The sequence below is a fragment of the Cavia porcellus genome, unplaced genomic scaffold (genome assembly GCF_034190915.1).
Source record: "Cavia porcellus strain 051 isolate PalLab524CR breed Dunkin Hartley unplaced genomic scaffold, mCavPor4.1 scaffold_40, whole genome shotgun sequence".
In the NCBI taxonomy this organism is placed as follows: Eukaryota; Metazoa; Chordata; class Mammalia; order Rodentia; family Caviidae; genus Cavia; species Cavia porcellus.
In genome coordinates, this window is record NW_026947523.1 from 6,644,116 (window position 1) to 6,667,359 (window position 23,244).

The window sequence follows — 23,244 nt, forward strand, 5'->3', positions numbered from 1 at the left end:
GGTAACTACTTTTATGTCAGGATATCTTGTGGTAAAACACTATTTTGCTTAAATGGTTATGCTTTGACCTGCACTGTTTTGTTATTATGCACTCTTTTATCTCAGTCTCCTTTTTTAACTTGATTTGAAACCCTGTATAGCCCTCACCATCTTGCTTTGACTGATTTTCCTCTATTCTGCTTTGCTTGATAGTACCAAGTTCAAAAGTATAGGCAACAACTGTAAAGACAATAAGATTCATTATGACGCCCATTCCGGTTGACTATTATCTTCTTTTAAAGTCCTGTAATGTCTCCAATGTTTTGATTTTATTCTTTACTGTTTTGTTCAATTTTATTATAACTGATGATATAGGCAATTCTTTTTAAGATAACAAGAGGCAGTATGATAACCATTGTTGATCACCAAGTATTTTGTTTTTATATTATCTATTATGTCCATCCTTTTGATTTGACTTGACTCTGTTCTGTTATGTCACTTTTGGTTTTACTCTATTCAAAAAAAAGTCATAAGAACTGTGGGAGTAATAAAACCCAAAATGTGTAGCTGTCATTGTACCAAAAAAGGAAAAGGAAGTGCTCTAAAGAATATAACTGCATATATATTTAAGTGTATAAGATAGATAACCATATTACTGAGTTTTGTTGGATCATTGAACAAAACTGTTTGCAGTCTCACTGTCTGAAAGTCTACTTTAGATGCTTTAATTTTTGAACAACTATTTCTAAGATAACAATATGTAATCTATTAACTAGTGATTTCCTATTGTTTATTTTTTCTGAAATTCTGTATAACTTATATCCTTTTTCTGTTTTTTTTCTTTTTCTCCTTAAATAAAAAAAAGTAAAATAATGCTCCAAGCAAAATCCTTAGTGGCTGTAAAACTGCTTCTAATCAAAATCCACAAAACAAAGGCAAATATAGGAATCGAGCATACAACAAACAGACCCGTTTACATTTGTGAGTCTTGAAACTCTGCCCCATGCTTAACTACTGGTAAAATCAATGCACTTATTTCTTTTTAGTCTCTCACAAACTTATTTTTCTTATTTTGGAGGGCCTAGTGAACCCAATTATTTGCCTCAAGTTTCACACCTGATGATGTCAATATCAGTACAATCCTGGGATGACCACTGATGTTGTCAGTCCACTTCTACCTTTGTGTGCAACAGGGAGGAGTGTCCCCGCACCCACTATTTCCTCTCACCCCATTCCACATGCAGGCGCCATTTGTAGCATCCAGCCACAGCTCTAGATGTTCCTGCGAGGGGGGGAGATGGGGAGAAGAGGGGAAAATAAAGAAAAGAGACAAAAGCTCAGGTCTGGTGGAGCCTTCTCTCTGGATAGGATGAAGGAAATTCCCAATCATTATAGCAGTTTGGCTAGCAGCTGGCTGCTTGGATTTTCTGGGGGCTGGGTGTTCTCTAGACTGAAGCAGCTTACCTCTGGTGCTCTTGTTCTTGGGCCCGCCTTGCTTCACCCACACACGTGACCAATGTCCTGCTGCAGACACACCCTACACAGAAGAAGGAAGAAACAGGATCTCTGAACAGAGCTTACAGTGCTAAGGAGGTGAAGTCAGTAGTAAAGTGAAATGTACCACAATATTTATAGAGATACAATGTACGAAGGATGAAGGCTGATATATAAATCAGGCCCAGGATAAGCAATAACTGATAGAACTGTGGGGGACCGGTGGTGGCTGCAAAGATAAGAAGTATGAAATATAAATGACCTTTATTTTGAGAATGCAGGGAGAGACACCCCTGATCCCCTGGGGTGCGGCATTGCCCCCTGGGGTCTGAAATCTCTCCAGGGAACACATGGAGTAGGGGCATACATGTAGCTTAGGTTGGGGGTGGAGCCTGAGGGGAGGAGATGGAGCTCCTTGTTTCCCCTGAGGCTTTACCAGCTACAGTGTCTTGCCTGGGCCAAAACTCTTTCAATAATGATATGCCAAAAGCAGTATATAAGAATTCCATCTCTCAAGTATCGCAGCTTACTGTGCTGCACACACTTCTCCTTGGTGCATGCTGTCTGCCGATCCACAGCACCGGGACAAGATGAGGCAAAGTGAGGGGAAGCCCCGTGAGATGGCCTTAGGCTGCTCCTGACTCTCTAACTCCAACCCAGCACTGTGACACGGCAACAGCTGGCCAGACAGACAAACAAGTGACAGGTCCACAGGCAACACAGCAATAAAATGCTGGACAGGTATTCATGTTCTTAGTGAACAAGATGGAGGAAAGAGTTATGAGATGCATGGGGCTCCTCAGCCTCATGTGGCTCTCAATATAAAATTCACAAATTGGGCCAGGGATATAGCTCGATAGCACAGCACCTGCCTGTCAGGTGCAAGGTCATAAGTTCAATACCTGGTACCAAAAATAAATAAATAAAATAAAATAAAATGAAATGAAAGTCACAAATTGTGCATTTCTGAGTTTTTCATGAAACATTTTCAGACTATGCTTTCCCACTCTTAATTGAACCAAGTTAGGAGGTTCAACCGAGGTTGGGAGGAAATGCTACTGATTCACACTATGGAAAGTTACTCTGCTACCTGCCACAACAAGAAGGAAACCTGAATATGTCAGCTCAAGTGAAATAACCCACTCATAAAAGACAAACACTGTATGATTACACTCTGATGACTTCCCATAGTGGTCAAAGTCAGAGAAACGGAAAATAAAATGGTGACTGCCGGAGGGTGGGGGAGGAAGGAATGCGGGCAATTGCCTAAGGGGACAGGGCTTCGGTGTTACCTGATGAAGAGCACTGTGGATGGTCAATGGACTTTTACTACCTTATAATAGAGTGGACAATGTATTGGAGGATGAATTAATCCAAGTGATGTGGAAGGGATAGCGAGCCTGGTCCTCTACAATCACCTGCGGAGAATGGCATGAAGGCTTCACGTTTCACAAAGTGGCCCTCAGCATCAAGGAAATGTCCAGGGTCGAAGTGTAAGGGCTTCTCCCAGACAGTCCCGTCCTTCAGCACTGATGACAGGTTGGTGAGGAGCATTGTCCCCTGGCAGGAGACACACAGCATGAATGTGGCCTGAGATACAGGACACAGAAAACCTGACACTTAATATCCATAAGCACACTCTATGAGGCTCACAGGCTGGTGGGGTACAGAGACACAAGGAGCCTCTCAATTATCCATCAGTCCCAGAAGCTTCTCAGGACCATCCATGATCACATGGCAAGGCCACAGGACAGGGATGCCAAGGGTGCCCAGAATCCCACTTTTCTCCATGAGCACAGGATCCTCCAACAACTCATTACTTGGGTTAATTCATCCTCCAACTTCACTGGGGGGTCAGCAGGCACACTGGGTGCAGTACCAAACACACAGGCTGGGCCTGGCAGCACCAATGGTATGGGGCCAGGTAGCACAATACTGCCTGGCCACACCTGGGAATGGCCATGGTAGGGAAGGAGGGCCCCAGGCCTACACTGGGGATGAGGAAGCCCTGAACTTCAGTGTCACAAAGTGTCATTGGAACGATGTCTGCAAAGCACTGCACCTCGTGAGTCACGGCATTGGTGAAGGGCATGCGGGCCTGGTCCACCATCTCTGGGCACTGCTCTGCCAATCACTTCATGGATTTCCTATTGGACACGGCAAAGACAGACGAGTGACTCTTTGGGTGCGTCAGTCCCAGAGGATGTCCCCTGAATCTCTCCTTCTACCTGTGCTAAAGGCTGTGTCCAGGTAAGCAGGGTGTCATGCTTACAAGAACCTGAGGAAGCCTTTTCATGGAGCTAGGGATGGCCTTCACCTACTCTTGGGGACCCTGCCACTACCCTTCCTCCCTCATTCTCCCACCAGCCCAAGCTGGGCTCACACTGTACAGCTGGATGCAGGATCATGAGCAGCAGGGTCTAGGCCAGCGTGGTTGAACTGGTCACCATCCCTGCTGTGAATACATCAGACACAACCAGGCGCAGGTTCTCATCACTGAAGCTGCTCTTGGGGTTCCCCTTGGCCTGGGCCAGAGAGGGTAGGCTTAGGGGGAAGAGGGAGGAAAGCCCACCTGACCTCATCCTACATCCACCCACTAAGGTGCTGGGTCCCTTGAGATACCAAGGCCCACCTCTCCTGCTCTCACCTCACTGGATCCCCAGCACCCAGCCCCTCACCTCATCTCTGGCAGCTGCCCCTCACCTCATCTCTGGCAGCTGCCCCTCACCTTCTCCAATTCGAGCAACAAAGCTTCAGTCAGGTCTCAGGGTGGCTGTGCTGGGTCCCGAGTTGTCCTGTGCTCGGTCAACAGCTAATCAAACAGATCCAAGAAGGCTTTCTGTGCAGGCAAGGCCTTCTCAGACACCCAAGGGATGCACAGGAGTATGGGGACTGCGTTCAGCACCTGTCACGGCCACAGAGAGAGTCTGGGTCCTTGCTGTGTTCAGTGCTTAGCTTCACCAGCTTCAGGTCCCAGGCTCCTCATCGAGGGCTCACGGGCTGCCCTTGTCCCCTGGGAACTGTGTGCTCCATGCTCTCTGCTGGCCTGTGCTGCTGGAAGGAGCATGCAACTATGGAAATCTTGGAGCGTCAGTGGCTCCCAAGGTAGATAAGAAATATAGAGTCTCCTCTGTGGACTCCTGACCTGGGCTACCTCTCCATGACTGTTGTCTGATATTTATCACCTCCCCCAGATGCCCTGTTCCCATCATCCCTTTGTGCAAATCTGCCTCTTGCCCAGACTGCCCTGAGCCTTGCATCTGGGGAACCAAGCCAGAGTCCTCCTTCAAAGAGTCCTCCAGCAGGTCCATCATCCTCATGAAGTCCGGGTCCTTGTACTCAAAGCGGTGTGCATTGATGAAGGAGGCTATCTATGTACATGGCTTTGCTCAGCAGGGCGGTGAGGAGACAGGGCCGTCCTGGGAGCAGGGATGCACCTCATGGTGTCGCCCTTCTGTCACTCCTGCCTTGTGCTTTCTTGGTGTGTCTCAGTTCATCACCCACCATCCTGGGAGGCAAAGGCAGCACACAGGCAGGCGGCTCTCACTGCTCCAGTGACTTCTTACTCAGGCCAAAGTTGTGCAGGGTGGACACAGAGAAGCACAGCTGCTCACAGAAGGCAGGTCTGTAGGGTGCCAGGGCAACTCCTGGGCATGAGGCAGGCACGTGAGGGACCCAGTACACTAGCCACGGCCCCTGGCCATCCCCTCTCCTCTACTCCTCTGGGTACAGGTTGTCCCCAGACCAGCAAGCTAAACCCCACCCACCCTACCCTGGGTGCTTTTCCAGAACTCACCCTAGAGACACAGGAATGTCTCTTGTGTCCATAAAAGCATCACTGTTCCCATTAGGTTCTGGTTTCCCACTGGCCATTGGCCCAAGTCCTGCTCTGATGCCATCTATGAATCTGACACACTGTGCCTCTGGAATTTGGTCTGGAGCCCAGCTGTTCACAGTGTCCTCACCATGGTTAATCAGCGCCTCTCACACAGCCTCCTGTCCGATAATCATGACCACTGGCCTTCAGGCCAGCTGCAGGCCGAACATGTCCCAGTAGCAACCTTCCCAGCAACATGTGGAGGTCAGGGTGCTTGTCAAGACGGGAGCCCCAAGATCACACAAAACAAGGACCACTTTGTGCCTTTTGCTTTTTAGCACTGTGAATGGAAATCCTGATCCCACACAGGAACCCAAGTCCCACTAAGCCTGAGGATATTGGGCCCTGATGCTGGGGGTCACACCCTCTGACGTTCAGAGCAATCCTTTTAGAGCCAGATGAGAGCAATCATTTTAGAGGCAGACACTGTATTTTGCTCCATCAGCTTTCTAGCTTATAGACAAAGAAATCAAGGTCACTGAATGAGCAGAGAGGCCCAGGACCACACTGCTTTAAATACCGTCAAGCAGGTCAGTGGCCACCTCTGAGCCTCAACTTCCTGCCTGAGGGCAGCTCAGGGCCCTGGACCCACTGCTCCATCCCAGCACCTTTCCCTCTGATGTCATCAGGAAAAACTTGGAGCTTAAACAACTTCTACCCTACACTCACTCCCAATTGCACTGACTGTCCACTTCATGCCTGCCCTTAGAGAACCCAAAGGGTCCCAGGCCTGTAGTCCCCTCCCACAGGAATCTTAGCCCACTGCTTCCTCTTGGAGTCCCAGGTCCCTGTCCCAAATGTGGCTCTGTCCACCACAAGCTCACTGTAGCTGAGGGTCACTGTGACATGTGCCATCAGCACCACCACCTCCCACACCTCATAGCAGGGTTATGGCTCATTGTGAAAGTCCACCTGCAGCTGGTTGCCCAGCCAGGGCTTGGCAGAAGGCCTGGTGGGATAGCGGGCAGCCCATTGGCACTGGTGCATCAGGCCCTCCAGGAGCAGGAAGACGGCCACAGCCATGGCCATAGAGAATAGTACATCCCTGGTCAGCATCCCTATGGCTGCCTCATCAACCACTAGTGTGGGCTCCCCTGGATACACAGAGGCTATCACAGCTCGTGTCCCCTCGACCAGGAGACACACTCCACCACACTGAGCTATAGACCAGACGATCTATACACTTATTAAAAACTTCAAGCTGCCCTTGGTCCTCTAGCAGGAACCAACCGCTCTGTTGACCATACAGCCACAGGATGCTGGAGGGAGCAAAGGCTGGGGGCCGCAGTCTCTGCCCTTCTCATCTCTGCCTATAATACCAAGGGGAGGGGAGCAGATACCTGGCAGGAGAGCCAGGGACAAATACACTGGTTGTGTAACACTGGGGTGACCCTGGGGCAACACGGGAAGGTGACATCTTAGCGCATCTGAGCGCACCTCAAGCGGTAGAAGATTTTGACAGCCATGGGGACAGTGCCCCAGGCTGGAGCAGGACTTTCTGGGAGATTTCATGAACACTTACTTTGCTGACCAACACGGGGACCCTGCAGGTCACGACAGCCTGGCTGGGGACTGAGGCACCACTGAACCACCCTGTTGGTGTGTGAAGGCAACACAAGACTCACAGCTGTGGTGTAGTATCTGCAGATCTGGGGACCAGGTACAGGGCCACACGACTCACCAGAAGGCCAAGACCCATTATTGTAGCCCAGATTGCAAGGAGAACAAGACAATACAGGAAACATAATTTATAGTATTATTTATGACAGTCACCCAAAGGGTTAAATACAAGAAATGTAGGGAAAATGTCCACATGCCCAGGGAAGACCCAGGGAATCCAGCCAAGGGCCTGGATCTCACAGCAATGTCCTGCATGAGACCAGCTGAAGATCTAGAGCCCATGACAGTGACTTGTGCTAGTCTCTTTGACGGATCTGTGCTGGGGGAGCCCAAAGGTCAGTGGTAGAAGCCATAAAGTCTATGCCAACAGGGTGAAGCATCAGTGCCAGTGGTTTGGGGACTCTGTACTGGACTAAGTGACCCTCAAAGTAAGAACCAGAGCTCCCCTGACAAGTAGCACAGTCATCCTCAGTGATAACATGTCCCGAGCTCCTCCAATAATGACAAGAGCTGAGTTCCTACCAGAAAAGGCGCTTCACAAGCTCCTCCAGGAGAGCCCACAGCAACTGGAGAACCAACCCCGTGGAGAACCGGTGGCGCTCCTCTCCCGCTCCAGTTCTCCCTTTATTTGGCAGCAATCAAGTGGGCCGACCACGCTGATTCAGTTCAGCTGGTGACACAAGCTGACACCAGTATCAATCTGCCACACCACTTACGCCTGGCACTTCTCAGATCCAGCCTGTGCCTCCCTCACGGCCTCAGCCAAGTGTGCCCACCCAGCTGGCATCGACTTCCTACCCAAGACCATCAGAGAATCACGGCAGGGCTGGCAGGAAGGTGTTTGGCACAGGGCAGGGACTGCCTTCATTTAAAGGGTGTGTATTTGGGGGTGTCAAGCTGTCCTCCAGAGGTCATCTTGACATGGGTATGAAGTCACAGGCGTGTCTGCAATTCAGGCAGTGTCCTGCTCAAGCCAGGGTCCTGTGGTCAGGGTGGAGAAGCTACAAGACACATGTGCATTAATGATCTGAGTCTTCCAAGGGCCAGCCCTTCCATGCAGGCGCTGCTGGTCACTTCCCTGTGCTTCAATTCACTGATGGCTCTATGGCAAGAAAAGTAAGCCATCACTTGGCTCTGTCTTCCCAGGGCAGAGGAAATAGTGGGCACTGAGGTTAAAACTCCAGGGAACATTGCGGCCCTCATCCGAGCTCTGTGCTCTCAGATACAACGCTGCACTCTTTGGATGTGATATTCTAGAAATGACCAGTATAGCTCTTCCTAGAATTCACTGTTTTGGTAAAACACACCTGCCCCTCCCCCAGACAGGCACCATCTATATCATGCGGGAAAATAATTGGTGGGACCTATGGATACTGTCATGAAAGACTCAGTACTTCCAATTAATGTGACAAGACTGGGTATGATGGCTCTGTCATGTGATCTCAGCACTGGGGGAGGCTGAGGCAGGAGGAGCCAGTTAAGAGGCCTGAGCAACGCATTGAGCTTTAAGAAAGATAAAAGGCTGTGATGCAGCACACTGCTAAGGCCCCCGAGTTCAATACCCAGTGTCCAGTGCCAACAGAATAGAACACGGAAACCCTGTCTTTCACCAGCGCAGACCAGGTAGGTCACCTGAGGTTCAAGCAGCCTGAAGAAGAGCTGCGGAGCAGTGGACTGGGTTAAACATCTTTTACTCAGCTGCTCAGCCAGAGTCCACCAGGTTAGCCGCTCTGCAGCCCTCCCCACTGTACACTCCCAGCAGTCCTTGGCCGCTTAGTCTCCATTTATACCAGATTCACCTCCATGGCCACGTGCCAGTAACAACCTTGGTTATGTAAGCTGTATACACCAGTCAGCATCGACCTTGGCTACAGATGTTATCTACCCTGAGCTGTTGGGAGAGGGGCCCACCCTGGAGATCCACTGACAGGAATCAGTGAGCCCAGATGTCACCTGCCCCCAGCCTGAACCTGCTTAGTCATGGCTATACCACCTCATGGCTGATGGTCACTGCGGCTGCAGTTTATCAGGGCCATGGCTGAGCTGGGCAGGCGGATGTAAAGGACGAGAGCAGGTAAGAAAGATTCCAGCGCTGACTGTGCTTTCCATGGTTCAGTCACTTCTCTGAGTAATCAAGGCGGTGAAATTTTATACAATTTCCATATTTCAGGAGCAGATAGGTCAGGCCGTGATGATTTGGGAGAGAGTGCTGGCCATGGACTTTAGAGGCTGTCAGATAGCAGGAATGTGTTGTTTCATGGAGCTGCACTGAGCCCTGTGACTTCTGATGAGGGTGGCTGTGTTTGTGTCTTGCTGGGACAGTTAGTTCCTAGAGGTAAGTTATCCCCTGATATCACTACTTGGGTGAGGGGTCCTGACAGGTCTCTCCCGGCTTCAAATATCCCTATTCAGGCAGCAATGGCCGCTTGAGTAGCTGGACACTTACTCACTGCACACACTTCTCCTTGGTGCACGCTGTCAGCTGATCAGCGCCCCGTGACACCATGAAGGGAGCTGAGGGGAAGCACTGTGAGATGGCCTTAGGCTGCTCCTGACTCTCTGACTTCAACCCAGCACTGTGACATGGCAACAGCTGCTCAGACAACCAAGCAAGTGACAGGTCCACAGCCAACAGGGCAAGCACATGCCGCACACAGATATACGCGTGCTTGGCGAACAACACGGAGGAAAGGGCTACGAAATTAAGTGGCTGCCTCGAGGGGCTTCCAATTTAACATTCACAAATGGTAGAGTTCTGAACTGTTCATGAGAGATTTCCAGTCTGTAGTTTCTCTCTCTTAATTAAACCAAGTTAGGAGAAACTGCACAGCGGAGGACTACACTTCACAAATGGAAAACTACTCTGCCTGAAAAGGAAAGATGGACTGTATCTGCTACGCTGTGAAGGAAACCTGAGCAAGGTTGCTCACGTGAAATAAGCCAATCAGAAAGACAAACAGTGTACGCTTACACTGTGGTGACTTCCCGTAGTGGTCAAATTCACAGAAACAGAAAACCGAACAGTGGCTGCCAGGGTGTAGGACAGAAAGGAAAGCAAGCTGTTGTCTAAGCAGCTGAGGGCTTCAGTTCTGCCTGAGCAAAACAGCCGAGATGGTCAGTCTGCTTTGTGTACATCATAGTATGTTGTACACCACTGAACAGAACATCTAGAAATGGGTAAGATAAGGCTTTGAAGATATGAAGGGTTTAAGTTTGACCATCAACAGGAGGAACAAAAATGGGATGAAGATGCTAAAGGCTAGGTAAGTGTCATTCCACAAGGACACAAAATAGTACGGATGCTCATGTGACTCTGAGCATTTTGCTTCTGGAGCCCAGGACAGGAATGTGCCTTAGTCACCATGGGAGGTGCCCGCATTGGACCCTGCATGTGCCAAAGTAAACACTTGACCCCTGGTGGGCAGCAGGGAAACCTCCCTAAGGTTTTGGTCCAGTCCTCCTCAAGAGATGATCCTGTAGGCAAAACCTAAACATTTATGCCAGCAGCCTGGCCTAGGAGGGGTCATGAACTGCCTGAATGTGACCCAGAGTAGAGGGAAATTGAGTCCCTGAGGTCAGCCAGGTCGGTGCACTATGCCAATGGAATGCACCTCCAGAAAACCCCTGAACACCCAGGCTGGACTGTGTCTGCCCTACTACGGAGCGCCCATTATGCACTTCGGGTTGGGAGAACTGACCATCTGGGCGACTCCTAAGACAGCGCAGCTGAACCTTGTGTCTGTCTTCCTGGACCCCAACCCTGTGCATTTCAGTGCTGCTGATTTGCGTGTGTACTGTGTCCCTGTAATAAACCATAACAAGGAGTCCAAGAACATTTCTGTTTCTCCATCATTTTCTACTTACTCACTGAACCTGAAGATGACCCTACGTATCACCAACATCATTCAGCACCCTGCAAGAGATTCTGTTTATTCCTAAGAAAAACACTTCACCTTCAGCCCCTACCTGTCACCCATGGAACGCAGAATGCTTCCCAGGATTTGCCACCAACTCAGAAGTCCGTTTTGGGTCTCTCTGGGTGACACCGGGCGAGCTCTCAACTCGAGCATCAGTATATACATTTGGCTGGTTGACTGTACTGATCAGGTCAGGATGGATAAGGCAGGGAATCAGGGCTGGCTTTGGACAAGGGGGTGAAAGCATCACACATGGGCTTTCAGTGAGGAGGGCTGGACACAGACACCAGGTGACAGTCACAAGACTGGTTTACTGTACATCCCATCTTGGGTACAGGAAGGGAACACAGCACGTCTTCTAGCGGGCCACAGCACACAGCTGGTAGGGGGGTGGAGACACTATGAAGGACATCACACCACGCTCGCTGGGCCGGGGCTGCCCTTCAGGCACCGAGAAGCTGAAGCGCTGCAGCAGGCAGGTGAAGAACAGGAAGAGCTCCATGCGGGCCAGGGGCTCCCCGAGGCATATGCGGGGGCCTGTGGGAGTGGACAGGGCACAGTTACGTTGAGGCTTGAGCTCCTCTAACCAAGGCACCCTGGAAGGGACAGCAAACCTGTCCACTACAATCACCTGCGGAGAATGGCATGAAGGCCTCACGTTTCACAAAGCGGCCCTCAGCGTCCAGGAAATGTCCAGGGTGGAAGTGGAAGGGCTTCTCCCAAACAGTCTCATCCTTCAGCACTGATGACAGGTTGGTGAGGAGCGTCGTGCCCTGGCAGGAGACACATGGCATGAATGTGGACTGACATACGGGACACAGGAAACCTGACACTTAATACACATAAGCACACTCGATGAGGCTCACAGGCTGGTGGGGTACAGAGACACAAGCAGCCTCTCAATTATCCATTAGTCCCAAAAGCTTATCAGGACCACCCATGATCACATGGCAAGGCCACAGGACAGGCATCCCAAGGGTGCCCAGAGTCCCATTTTTCCCCATGGGCACAGGATCCTCCAACAACTCGTCACTTGGGTTAATTTATCCTCCAGTTACACTGGGGGATCAGAGAGAATAGGGCAGCACTGTGTGCAACACCCCCACACACAGGCTTGGCCTGGAGTGCCAGTGGTGTCGGGGCCAGGTGGCACATCACTTCTTAGCCACACTTGGGAGTGGCCATGCTGGGGAAGGAGGGTCCCAGGCCTACCTTGGGGATGAGGAAGCCCTGCACCTCAGTGTCACGAGATGTCATGTGGGGAACACCCATTGGGACGATGTCTGCAAAGCGCTGCACCTCGTGAATCACGGCATTGGTGAAGGGCATGTGGGCCTGGTCCGCCATCTCTGGGCATCGATCCTGTCCGATCACTTCATCGATCTCCTTTTGCACACGGCCTGGACAGGTAAGTAACCCCATGCAGGTCAGTCCCTGGAAACCAGGACCTGAGCCTCCCTTCTGCAGTGTTAAAGGCTATGTCCATGTGAGAAGGACATCACCCTGTCACTAGCCTTGGTGGAGACTCTCCTTTGAACCATGGGCTTCCAAAATCAATCGAGTTCCCATCCATTCTGAGCCCAACTCACACTGTACATCCGGGTACAGGATCATGAAGAGAAGAGCCCAGGACAATGTGACTGATGTGGTCACCATTCCTGCAGTAAACAGCTCAAGAACTACTAGACGAAGGTTCTGATCATTGAAGGTGCTCTCGGAGTTCCCCTTGGCCTGAGACAGGCAGAGAGGGTGGCCTCAGTGGAAAGTGGGAGGAATGGCTCAAATGTCCCCATGCACCACCGCTCAGCACAGGTGCTGGGTCTCTGGGAGATGCTGAGGCCCCACGTGGCCTCACACCTCCCAGAACACTTGGCTCACAGACCCTGATCCCTACTCACAGCCCACTCTCACCTTAAGCACCTCAGTCAGGAAAGCATCAGTCAGATCTCGGGGAGGCTGGTCTGGGTCCCAGCCTGTGTTGTGCTCAGCCAACAGCTCATCATTCAAGACCATGAAGGACCTCTGTGCAGGCAGGACTTTGGCAGCCACCCATGGGATGCGGAGGAGCAGTGGCATTGAGTTCAATACCTGTGAGAGCACAGAGGCAGCCTGGGTGCTTCCTGTGCTCCAGACCCACAGGTGCCATCTCACAGCCAGCCCCCTCCATGGTGACACAAGGCCTGACGCTCCACACCTTTGCCCCCTCCCTCCACTGTGCCATCTAAACTCTCTCCTGCTGCTGAGCTGCCCTAGGAACCTCCTAGCACAGAAATCTCATGAGCTTGGGTCCCTTCCAGCGTGGACACAGGCTCTACTCCTCTCTGCAGCCCTGAGCCTGGGTCTCCTCTCCCATTACTGCTGTCTGCTTGGCCACCACCAGCCCTTTCTCCCTGCAGTGATCCTCCCTGATGCTTTCTTCCCATCCCTCCTGCAGGCACATTAGCTTCTCAGAGCCTTCCTGCAGGAAGCACTCCCTGCACAGATTCTCATCAGTCCTGCACCTGAAGCATGAAGGCACTGTCATCCACCATGAAGTCCTCCAGGAATTTCAGCAACCTGACAAAGTTCGGGTCATCATACTCAAAGTGGCGCGCGTAGATGAGGGAGGCAATCACGTTGCACACAGCTTTGCTCAGCAGCCCGTAGGGGTGAAAGGGCCGTCCTGGGAGTAGGAATGCATGTTAGAGTTGCCCCCTTTCTCCCAGTGACTTCATCACACTGTCCCTTCCTTGTGTCCCTGAACCCGTCACCCACCATCATGGCTGGCAAAACCATCACAGAGACAGGCGGCCTCTTCAGTCACCCACTGCTCCAGAGTCTTCTTCCCCAGGCCGAAGTTGCGCATGGTGGACACACAAAAGCGCCGCTGCTCACGCCAGGCGGGCCCATAGGGTGCCCTAACAACCCCTGAATGGGAAGCAGTGTCAGGAGCAGAAAGTACTGGAATCCTTGTAACATCAGCCCATCTTGCCTGCTGATCTGACACCAACTTTGTCTCCACCTCAATGCTACAGCTCCTTTTGCAGGTTTAATGCCCAGAAGAAAAGGACGTTCATTGCCATATTAAATAAGCCCTCTCTTCCTTTAGTCACTGCCCCTGGGGTCTACCCTGAAGCCATCTGTGCCCTATTGACCTTTACCTTTGGCTTTTGGTCCAAAGCCAATTACTTCGCTAATGGGCATTTGCGGCCGATCTGAGGTGTCCTCGCCGTGGCTCACCAGAGCCTCCCGCACAGCCGCCAGCCCATTGACCACAACCACTGGAGTCCAGGCAAACTGCAGGCTGAACACGTCCCCAAACTGATGTCGCAGCTGGAGGTGGAGGGACAGGGCGTCTGTGAAGCTGGGATTCCTGCCACAATGTGCATCCCCATCTCACTCCCAAGACCTGGAGACCCAGTTCAAAAAGTGGAAGAACCAGCCGCACTCCTGTCGGTTTCCTTTTCCTTTATGGTAGTGAAGATGGCACTGACAGCCTCGCCCCAGCTAGACAAGCACTCTAGCCCACTCCGCCCGGACACCTAGTGTCTGCATGCTGCCGTCACACCTTCTTACGGTCAGAGTGATTACTTCAGATCTAGGGCCAACCACCCAGGTGTGTCCTGGGCAGAGTGCAGGAACAATCATTTAAGCCAATTCCCTCCCATTTTTCAGATCAGGAAAATCAGGTTCTCAGATAATAGCAGAGAGGGCCAGGACTCCATGGCAGCCAAGAGATCTGACAGTGCTCAGAGCACCTCTCACAGTATCAACTTCCTGAATCAAATGCTGCTTAAGACCATCTTCCTCTGCTCCTGCATCCCCAGGTACTTCCTTCCCTCTGAGGTACCTGAGGGGACCTGGTGTGTCTGAAGCTTCTGTCCCATCTAATCGGGTGCCTGTCCCGCTGTACATCCTGCCCAACTTCCTGTCCTCTGCTCTCCTGCACCTTTGCAAATAGAAAGCCCAGAGCCTTCTCTGCTCTGGTGAAGGCCTCCTGCAGACAGGTCGTCTACCTCTCTCCTCTTGGGCTATGAGGTCATTCGCTACACAGTGTGCTCACCTACCACTCACTGCTGTTAGGCCGGTGGAGGGTCACCTGGCTTTTGCTGCTCTCCACCACCAGCTTCCTCACCTTGTAGCACGAGTACGCCATGTCCTTGAAGTCCACCTGCAGCAGGTTGCCCAGCCCGGGCACAGGCACAGGGCCTGGCGGGTAGCGAGCAGCCCAGCGTTGGCGCCGGTGCATCAGGTCCACCAGGAGCAGGAAGATGGCCAGAGCCATGGCCACAGAGAACAGTGCATCCCCAGTCAGCAACTCCATGGCTGCCTTTGTTACCACTGGGTTCCACTGCACCAATGGAACTTTTACCTCCCTAATCAGCCTGAAGCACACTCTACCACTCCCTGCATACTGGAACAGACCAGCTGTGCTCTTACAAAGCAGCTAAGGTTGCCCTTTGTCCTGTGCTGCGAGACAACCTCTCTACTCATCGTGCAACCAGAGGGTGCAGGGAGGGACCAGGTCAGAAGAGTTCCACAGGCTCTTGCCCCTCCTGCCTCTTCCTGTTGACACACAGGACGGGGGAGGGTTCTGAGAAGTTCCATAGAAGTAGACAGTCCGGTTATGTGAGTCTCAGCATTAGGCCATGATAGATTACTCTCCAACAAGCAGTGTCAAAAGCAGGGGAAGGTCAGGGAGCTGACAGACCAAACCAGCAGGACTCTGGCAATGTGCAATGGTTTATCACACTGCACTAAGACAGTTATGCAAGCTCCATGGAGAATTTTGCTGTCCAACATGAATTAACTGGGGTCTAAGGATGCTCAAAACCACCTCCAGCAGGTTCAGCTGCTTTCCAGCCTTTCTGACCAGGCCACAGACAAACAGGTCTCCCTGAGCCTCTTCTCCAAGTGAAGCACACAAGCACACTCACATACGGGGAACCTCGACCTGACCACTCTGGAGGAGAGAAACAAAGACCTGTTCCCAGGCCACAGATGCCTGAAGAATCTCATCACCAAGCAGTGCTCACGTCAGGCCTCATCCATGAGGAGTCCAGGCTTCTTCTCCGTAGCAGAGCTTGTGCAGCAGAGCCACAGCAGTTCCACTTGTCTTTCCCTGTGATACAAGTGACTTTTTCCTTGGAAAGATGTAAGATTCTTCACTCCTTACTTCAACTTACATTTAACTGGACCTTCCATGGATAAGCCTGTGATTTTCTTTCAAGCTACTGTTTCATACCCTCATCTTAAGATTCCTCTGAGAAGCTCAGTTAACTTGAAAATAATTTACAAAAACCATAATGCAAAATTCATCAGGGCCTATTGAGGCTGTGTAACAGCAGCTGCTCCGGCTAGAGTAGGGGACATGAGTAGGTGCAGCAGAGAGACTTTTAGGATACAACAGGAGGTTGGGGAAGAGTTTCCAGGCTGGGGACAGCAGTCATCCATAGTCACAGGGGATAAGAGATTGTGCTCAGGGGCCCTGTCTCTGGTCACACATGCAGCTCCTGGACTCCTCAGATGGTGTTTTGGTGCAGTTTTTCCCCACATCCAAGCAGCATGTGAAGCATGCACTGCACCAGTGGACGAAAGCAAGAGTGGCCCTCACTCTCCTAGGCAGCGGTTCCTCAGCCCACCATCCCTATTTGATTTGGTGCACCTCAGTCAGCAGAGTGATTGACCAGTGACACAAGAGGCTTTTCTCTTTTGCCCAAACCTTGACCAGGTGGTCACTATTGGTAATGACATGGTGCATAGCGCTCATGAGACCACAACTTCATCTCATGGTGAAGTGTTAGGGGGAAAGTCTGAGCTCAGCCTCATGGCCAGCACCTGTCACTGCCCACTCCAGCCTCACTACACTGCAGCACCGACTTTTCCCAAACATTGCTGAATCCATGTGTTTCAGCACTGGACCTCCTGTGCTGCTCCTAATCAAAAATCCCCACCCACTGCCCCTCAGCCAGAGCACAGCCACAGGACATTCCACTGGCTTGTGCAGGAAAGTGGGTTTTTTGTATAAAAATGCAAGTATGAAAGATGCTGTTGCTGAGTCACAGTCAACACAGTGAGAAAAAAAAAAAAAAAAAAACCAGCACAGAGTACAAATCCCTGTGGGATTAAGAAAGAAACTTTCATCCCCCTCTACCTTTGACCCTTGCATTCAGGGCGGCAGGGTGCACACCCTGCTCTGCATGATGTGGGCAAGTGACACAGAAGCTCTACCCCCTTCCTGAATACAGGGACAGGTGTGTCTGGAACACTCTAAGTCACAGGAGAACTGGCCCAGTAGGACAAAGCACAAAGGCCCACACTGCAAGGAAATCTCCTTTCCAGAGCGCAAATCTCTGCTTTCAACCGTGCTCACATCTTCCTCGTCTTCTCAGTTGGAATTCTTCCAGATCCCACCTAGGTACCTGCCCTCTGCGCTACCTATTCCTGTGGCCCTACTCTTTCTCTTTGCAGAAAAACTCACACAGAAGAATAGATCTGGATTCGCTAGAATTAACATGTTCTGAACATAAGATTCATTGTGATGCCCATTCTGGTTGACTATTATCTTTCTTTGAAGACCTATACTGTCTCCAATGTTTTGGTTTTATTGGTCTTATTCTTTACTGTTGTGTTCAATTTTATTATAACTGATGATTTAGGCAATTCTTCTTAAGATAGCAAGAGACAGTATGGTAACCATTGTTGATCACCTTGTATTTTGTTTTTACATTATGTATTATGTCCATCCTTTTGATTTGACTGACTCTGTCCTGGTATGTCACATTTGGTTTTACTTTCTTCAAAAAGAAAAAAAGTAATAAGAACTGTGGGAGTAATAAAACCCAAAATGTGTAATTGTCATTGTACAAAAGAAAGGAAAAGAAAGTTCTCTAAAAGATATAACTGCATATATATTTAAGTGTATAAGATAGATAACCATATTACTGAGTTTTGTTGGATCATTGAACAAAACTGTTTGCAGTCTCACTGTTTGAAAGTCCCCTCTATATGCTTTAAGTTTGTAACATCAACAACTATTTCTAAGATGACAATATGTAATTAACTAGTGATTTCCTACTGTTCATTTTTTCTGAAAGTCTGTATAACTTGTACCTTTTTTCTGTTTTTTTTTTCTTTTTTCTCCTTAAATAAAATTAAAAAAAAATATTCCTATAGACACATAGAACAAAAGACATATAAAACCACTGTACAGGAGTTCTACCATGATTACTGTGTTGTCTCTTGTTATCTTTGATAGAATTGGCTATATCATCAGATATATAATTGAATATATTAGTACATAACAGTATTAATAGAAACACAACTTTGTAGATAGTGTAAAACTACAAAAACTGGTAGTAATCAAACCATAATGGGTGTCATAGTGAATCTTGTCATTTTCAGTGTAGTTGTCTATACTCTCAGTTGTCTTGATACTATGAATCATAGCAGTTTTGAATAAAATCTGTCGATAACAAATAACAAACCAGATTTAACTAAGGTCAGTCATGATAAAACAGTATAAGTTATACAGGGCTCCAGATTAAGTTGATAGGAAGTTAAAGATGATTACTGTGCTATATCCTGATATTTTGGGGATAGCTGTCTGTGCCCTCAGGTCTAGTGCTTGTAGACAAACTGGGACAGAATAAGTTGTATCTAAGCAGAGTAGTGCGAGTGATAGGGGCTTAATTTCTGATACACTATTAATAATATCTTCTGCCGTCTTAAGATTATTCCTCTCCTTTAACTCCCCCAGGGTGTACTGTGCATTTTTGGATCTCACCAACACTCTCTGTTTTAAATTGGGGGGGGGGGGGCAACCTACTATTTACCTAAGTAGTTCTAAACCTTCTCCCTCCTGAACTTGATCTCTAGTTATATTTCTTCACCTGTTAAAGCCTGTCTTTCCAACCTATCCACAAATACTGGTCTAATTGCCCCTATGGGCAATTGGTTCCCTGTCACATAGAGCATTGTTTCTCATATTTGATTTTGGTCCATATACCTTTTTTAAGGTTAATTATATTTCCTATAAAGGGCATCTTGGTGGACCCTACCTCCTGATCTACTCTGCCTGTGATTCTCTCTTTTTTCTTTTTTTAAATTTAGTGTATCAAGGCCATCTATATTAGAGGTTATAGCCAACCTTCTCTGCCTCATTTCTGTTGTGCTCTTTTTCCATCATCAGTTGTCTGTTTATCTTCTTCACTTTGCTTTCTGCTCCATTCATTGAGGCCTCTCTGCCACTGTTCCTGGAATCCTGGTACTTCTCTCTCTCTCTAGAATGTCCTACAGTATTTTCTGTAGAGTTGGATTGGTGGTCGAGAACTCCCCCAGTTCCTCTTTGTCTTGGAAGCATCTTGTTTCTCCATTAATTTCTAGAGACATCAATCTGGGCTAGAGGTTACTTTCTTTCAGGGCTTGAAATACTTCACTCCAAGCTCTTCTTGATTTGATGGTTTGTGTTGAGAAGTCTTCCATAATTCTGATGGGCTTTCCCTTATAAGTAATCTGTTTCTGACAGCTTTTAATATTCTGTTCTTATATTGGATTTCTGGAATCTTGATTATTATATGCCTGGGTGTAGCTCTGTTTTGGTTGTAGGTGGCTAGAGTTCTGCATGCCTCATAGATCTGAATATCATTTCCTTTTCCTATATTTGGGAAGTTTTCCTTAATTATTTCTGTGAATAGCTTTTGTAGTTCCTTTGTTTGTACCCCTGCTTCTTCAATCACATTCTTTATTCTTAAGTTATAGATCCTCTTGTCATCTTCTAGCTTTTGTATTATTACTGCTTGTTTCCTTGATGTTTTAAAGAAATTTTTCCTTTCATGCTCCCACATTGCAAACCTGCCCTCCAGTTTGGATAATCAATCCTTAGTTTCTTTCAAGCAGTTTTGCCAGCTTTCAATGGAGTTTTTCATTTCCTGGTAATTTCTTTTTTTGTGTTCCTCCATGCTTCTGTCTGTGTCTTCTTGAGAGGTACTTAGCATTTCTTTTATTAATCTATTTATATCTTATTTTACTTGGTTACATATTTCACTTTTGAACTCATCTATGAGATCCCGAAGATATCTCTGTATGTCCACTGGTGCCATGTCTGATATTGCTTGCATATTTACTGTCCTCAATCTCCTTTGTATTTACTTTTCCTGGATCAATGTTCTCAAGATTGGGAGCTGGGGACATTTTGTTGTTGCTTCCTCTTCTCATATTTTTTGTTTCTTCTATACAGGTATATATAGCAGGCCCCAGTTTCTTTCTTTGTTGGTTACAGTTCTTCTGAAGTGCATATGCTGGCCCCTCCCCTCTGGGTAAGTCAACCTGCTGAGGCCTTCACTGCATTAGTGTGTGCTGCTGGGTGTGGGGAATTGGTTTGGGATATCTTATTGGGTCTCAGCTAGGGGTCATGACCCAGGCCAAGCACACCCCACCAATCCCGTCCTGGCACAGAGCAGCTGACTGAAGTCACCGCTGCTCCTTGTTCTTGCCAGTCTGCCCAGCCTCAGAATGTCGTTTGTTGGAGCCCCCTTTTTCTGTGCATTGGTTTTATTCCTGGCACTCACCACAGATTGAGGCAGGTTCCCCGCCAGCTCAGCTCTCTGTTTGGCTCGCTGACCCCTGACCTCAGTGTGACTGTATTTCCAGTGAGTCGAATCAGCAGGAATTCAGGCAACTCAATAAGTCAGGGCCACGCGAGTTCAGGCACTGCAGCAGAAGTGCTGAATCTTTAGCTGTTCCAATAGTAGCACTAAGATTGTATGTTTGATTGATTCTTCTCAGTTTCTTCCTGGGTCGAGATGATCCATCTCCCTCTGTTTGGGACTCCACACGCTATATTATTTTGGAATCTAAGTTGACTATCTCAGGGAGCCCCTGTAGGCTGCTGTTATCTATCCGCCATATTTACCAGACCCAACTGTTTAATTCTTACAATTTTCTTTAGGCCAAGTGTACCAAAGTTACGAACCAGGCACCCCAGAGTTGTGTTTTTTTGGAGGAGAGGAAAAAATATTTTCCATGACCAAATTAGAAGTGAGCTAAAAGGGGCAATTTTGCCCAGATCATGCTTAACCAAAGGAGATCGTCACCTATTTTGGAAGAGCAGGTAAAGAACCAGCTCCAACTCGTGCCTATTGGCTGTCACCAAAAGGCATGGGTGGGGTCCCAGAAGACCACAGTAATGGCTCTGCCTTGGACTGTCCAAGGAACATGAGGACTGCTTCCTCAGTCCAGGGACGGAATGGGTAATCCTGTATGAGCCCAGCCCATGGCCACGGAGAAACCCTTGGACAGAGGTTGGCTCACCTGAGGTGAATGAACTAGGCCGGTGGTGTTTGCAGGATGGTGGTGACAAGTTGAACAGCTCCCATGTGCTGTGAAATGAGGAATTAATCCAAGATGCAGTCCAGTTCATGAATTAGCAGGGGAACTCAAACTGAGGAGTCACTCATGCTGCCTTCCTGATCAGGGAACCAAATGATAGGATTTTCAGTGTGGTAAGAGAGAGAGAATATAAAGTTAAAATGGCCTTTATTCTAAGAACGCTGAAAGAAAGTCCATGACTGCCAGGGCCTGGTTTTCTCTGCTGGAAACGTGGTGTGGGGAGGGGCATACATATAGTTCCTGACTGGGGTGGTGCATTGCTGATGCACAAGTAGCTGATTGGGACTCTGTTCATGCCACAGGTAAGTTGCACAGGGGAGGGAAAAGTGACCTTAAGGTAAACCTCCCTTGGTCCCGCCTCTCACTGCCGTAATATCCTATCTAGGGCAAAATCCTTTCAACCATAGTGACCAAAAAATAATGTGATAATATATTTAAATTGTGAAAGAAAAATAAGAGTGTCCCATAGTTTTTCCGCTTGGCCAAACTATCTGAGATGAATGAAAGAGAAGTCAAGACAATGCCAGTTAAAAAGCCGCAGAGGGACTTCATTACCAGTGGACTTGCCTTAGATGAGGTGGTGGAGGACCAGTCCAGGCTGGCATGAAATTACACTAGATAGTAACTCAAAGCCACACTCAACAAAATACTCAACATTGGACAGGTTGAGCACATAAGTGACTGAGTTGGCATTGAGTAGTGGTTTTTTAACTCCTCTTCATTCCCCTGTGTGTTTTTCTCACACAACCATATTGTTATTCTTGCATTAATTTAAAACACCAATGACACCAATGAGTAAAACACTAGTTATGACTCTGTTAATAGGCACACAATGTATAAACTTGTAATCTGAGACAATAATAATAGTAATAGTAATATTGGAGGGATAGAGGGATAGAGACAGATCTCTGTAGATTACAGAATATAATGTTTTATTATTCACACTGTTTTTATGTTTAAAATGCTGATTTTTAACCAATGTAACCAATGAGAAAAGATAAAAAGTGAAAAAAAGAAAGAAAAAGGTAATCAAATTGGACACAAAAATAATTACTAAAGAAGATAGTAATGCAAAAAATAATAGAGTAATGGAATAGTTAAAGGATAAAATGTGTAGGAAGCAAAGAGATAAAGGGTAGAAGCATTTCTTTTATGTCAGTAGTTAATTTGAAAGTGATTAATTTAAACTCTCTTATTGAAAGTAGAAACAAAGGGCTGGGGATTTAGCTCAGCGGCATAAGCACCTGCCTTGCAAGCAGGCAGTCATGAGTTCCATCCCCGGTACCGATAAAAAGGAAAAAGACAAAAAAAAAAAAGAAAGTAGAAACAGCTAAAGCTCACTGACGTAAGTGCCTGCCTGGCAAGTGCAAGGTCATGAGTTTGATCCTCAGTACCAAACAAACAAATGAAAGCAGAACTAAAAACTGGTAGATTGGTTCAAAAAACAAGATCATCTACATGGTGACTCCAACATAGCTTTTTAGATAAAAAGAAACTAAGTTGATATTAAAAGTGTGGAACAATTTTGCATATTGTTATCCAGTATTGAGGGTACACTCCTTTCTCTACTTAATTGCTTTTGCCAGAAATCAAATGTCTGTTATGTGGATATTTATTTTGGGACTTTATATCGGTAATTTGGCCATTTGTCTATCTTGGTATCAATGCCATTTTGTCATGACTGGTGTAACTTTGTGATAAGTTATGGGGTTGGAGAGGGTTGGAGCTCTAATTTTGTTCCCTTTATCAAAGTTGTTTGGTTTGAGTTTTTTTTTATTTCTAAAAAAATGTAAGAATTGAAATGTTGATCTATATGAGGGGTGAAGGTGGCACTTTGGTGGGGGATTGTGTTTTGGGATGTTTCTTGTTTTCTTCTGTTTGTTTCTGGTTTCAGTCTGTGTTTTATTTTTCATTTTTCAGGGAAAGATGTAAGGGTGTTTTGTCACTTTCTTCTTTTCTGATAGATATATTTGGTGTTAAAAAGTAATA

At 48.0% G+C, this 23,244-nt stretch overlaps 1 protein-coding gene and 1 pseudogene across 2 annotated transcripts; both read right to left on the minus strand.

Annotated features, from left to right (window-relative positions):
* Positions 1 to 6,373, minus strand: LOC100720347 (cytochrome P450 2D17-like; annotated as a pseudogene).
* Positions 6,374 to 11,178: 4,805 nt separating this feature from the next.
* On the minus strand, positions 11,179 to 21,301 carry LOC100714485 (cytochrome P450 2D16-like). Of its 2 annotated transcripts, XM_003470528.5 has the most exons (9): positions 15,002 to 15,310; positions 14,028 to 14,199; positions 13,642 to 13,794; positions 13,389 to 13,549; positions 12,799 to 12,975; positions 12,477 to 12,618; positions 12,100 to 12,287; positions 11,519 to 11,660; positions 11,179 to 11,424 (listed from the first exon to the last, which is right to left on the minus strand). In XM_003470528.5, the coding sequence occupies exons 1-9, from the start codon at positions 15,188 to 15,190 to the stop codon at positions 11,246 to 11,248; spliced, it is 1,503 nt and encodes a 500-aa protein (XP_003470576.2). In that variant the 5' UTR covers positions 15,191 to 15,310; the 3' UTR covers positions 11,179 to 11,245. The 2 variants fall into 2 exon arrangements, with proteins under 2 accessions (XP_003470576.2, XP_063099716.1); XM_063243646.1 differs by lacking the exons at positions 14,028 to 14,199; positions 15,002 to 15,310 and adding an exon at positions 21,178 to 21,301.
* Positions 21,302 to 23,244: the final 1,943 nt, after the last annotated feature.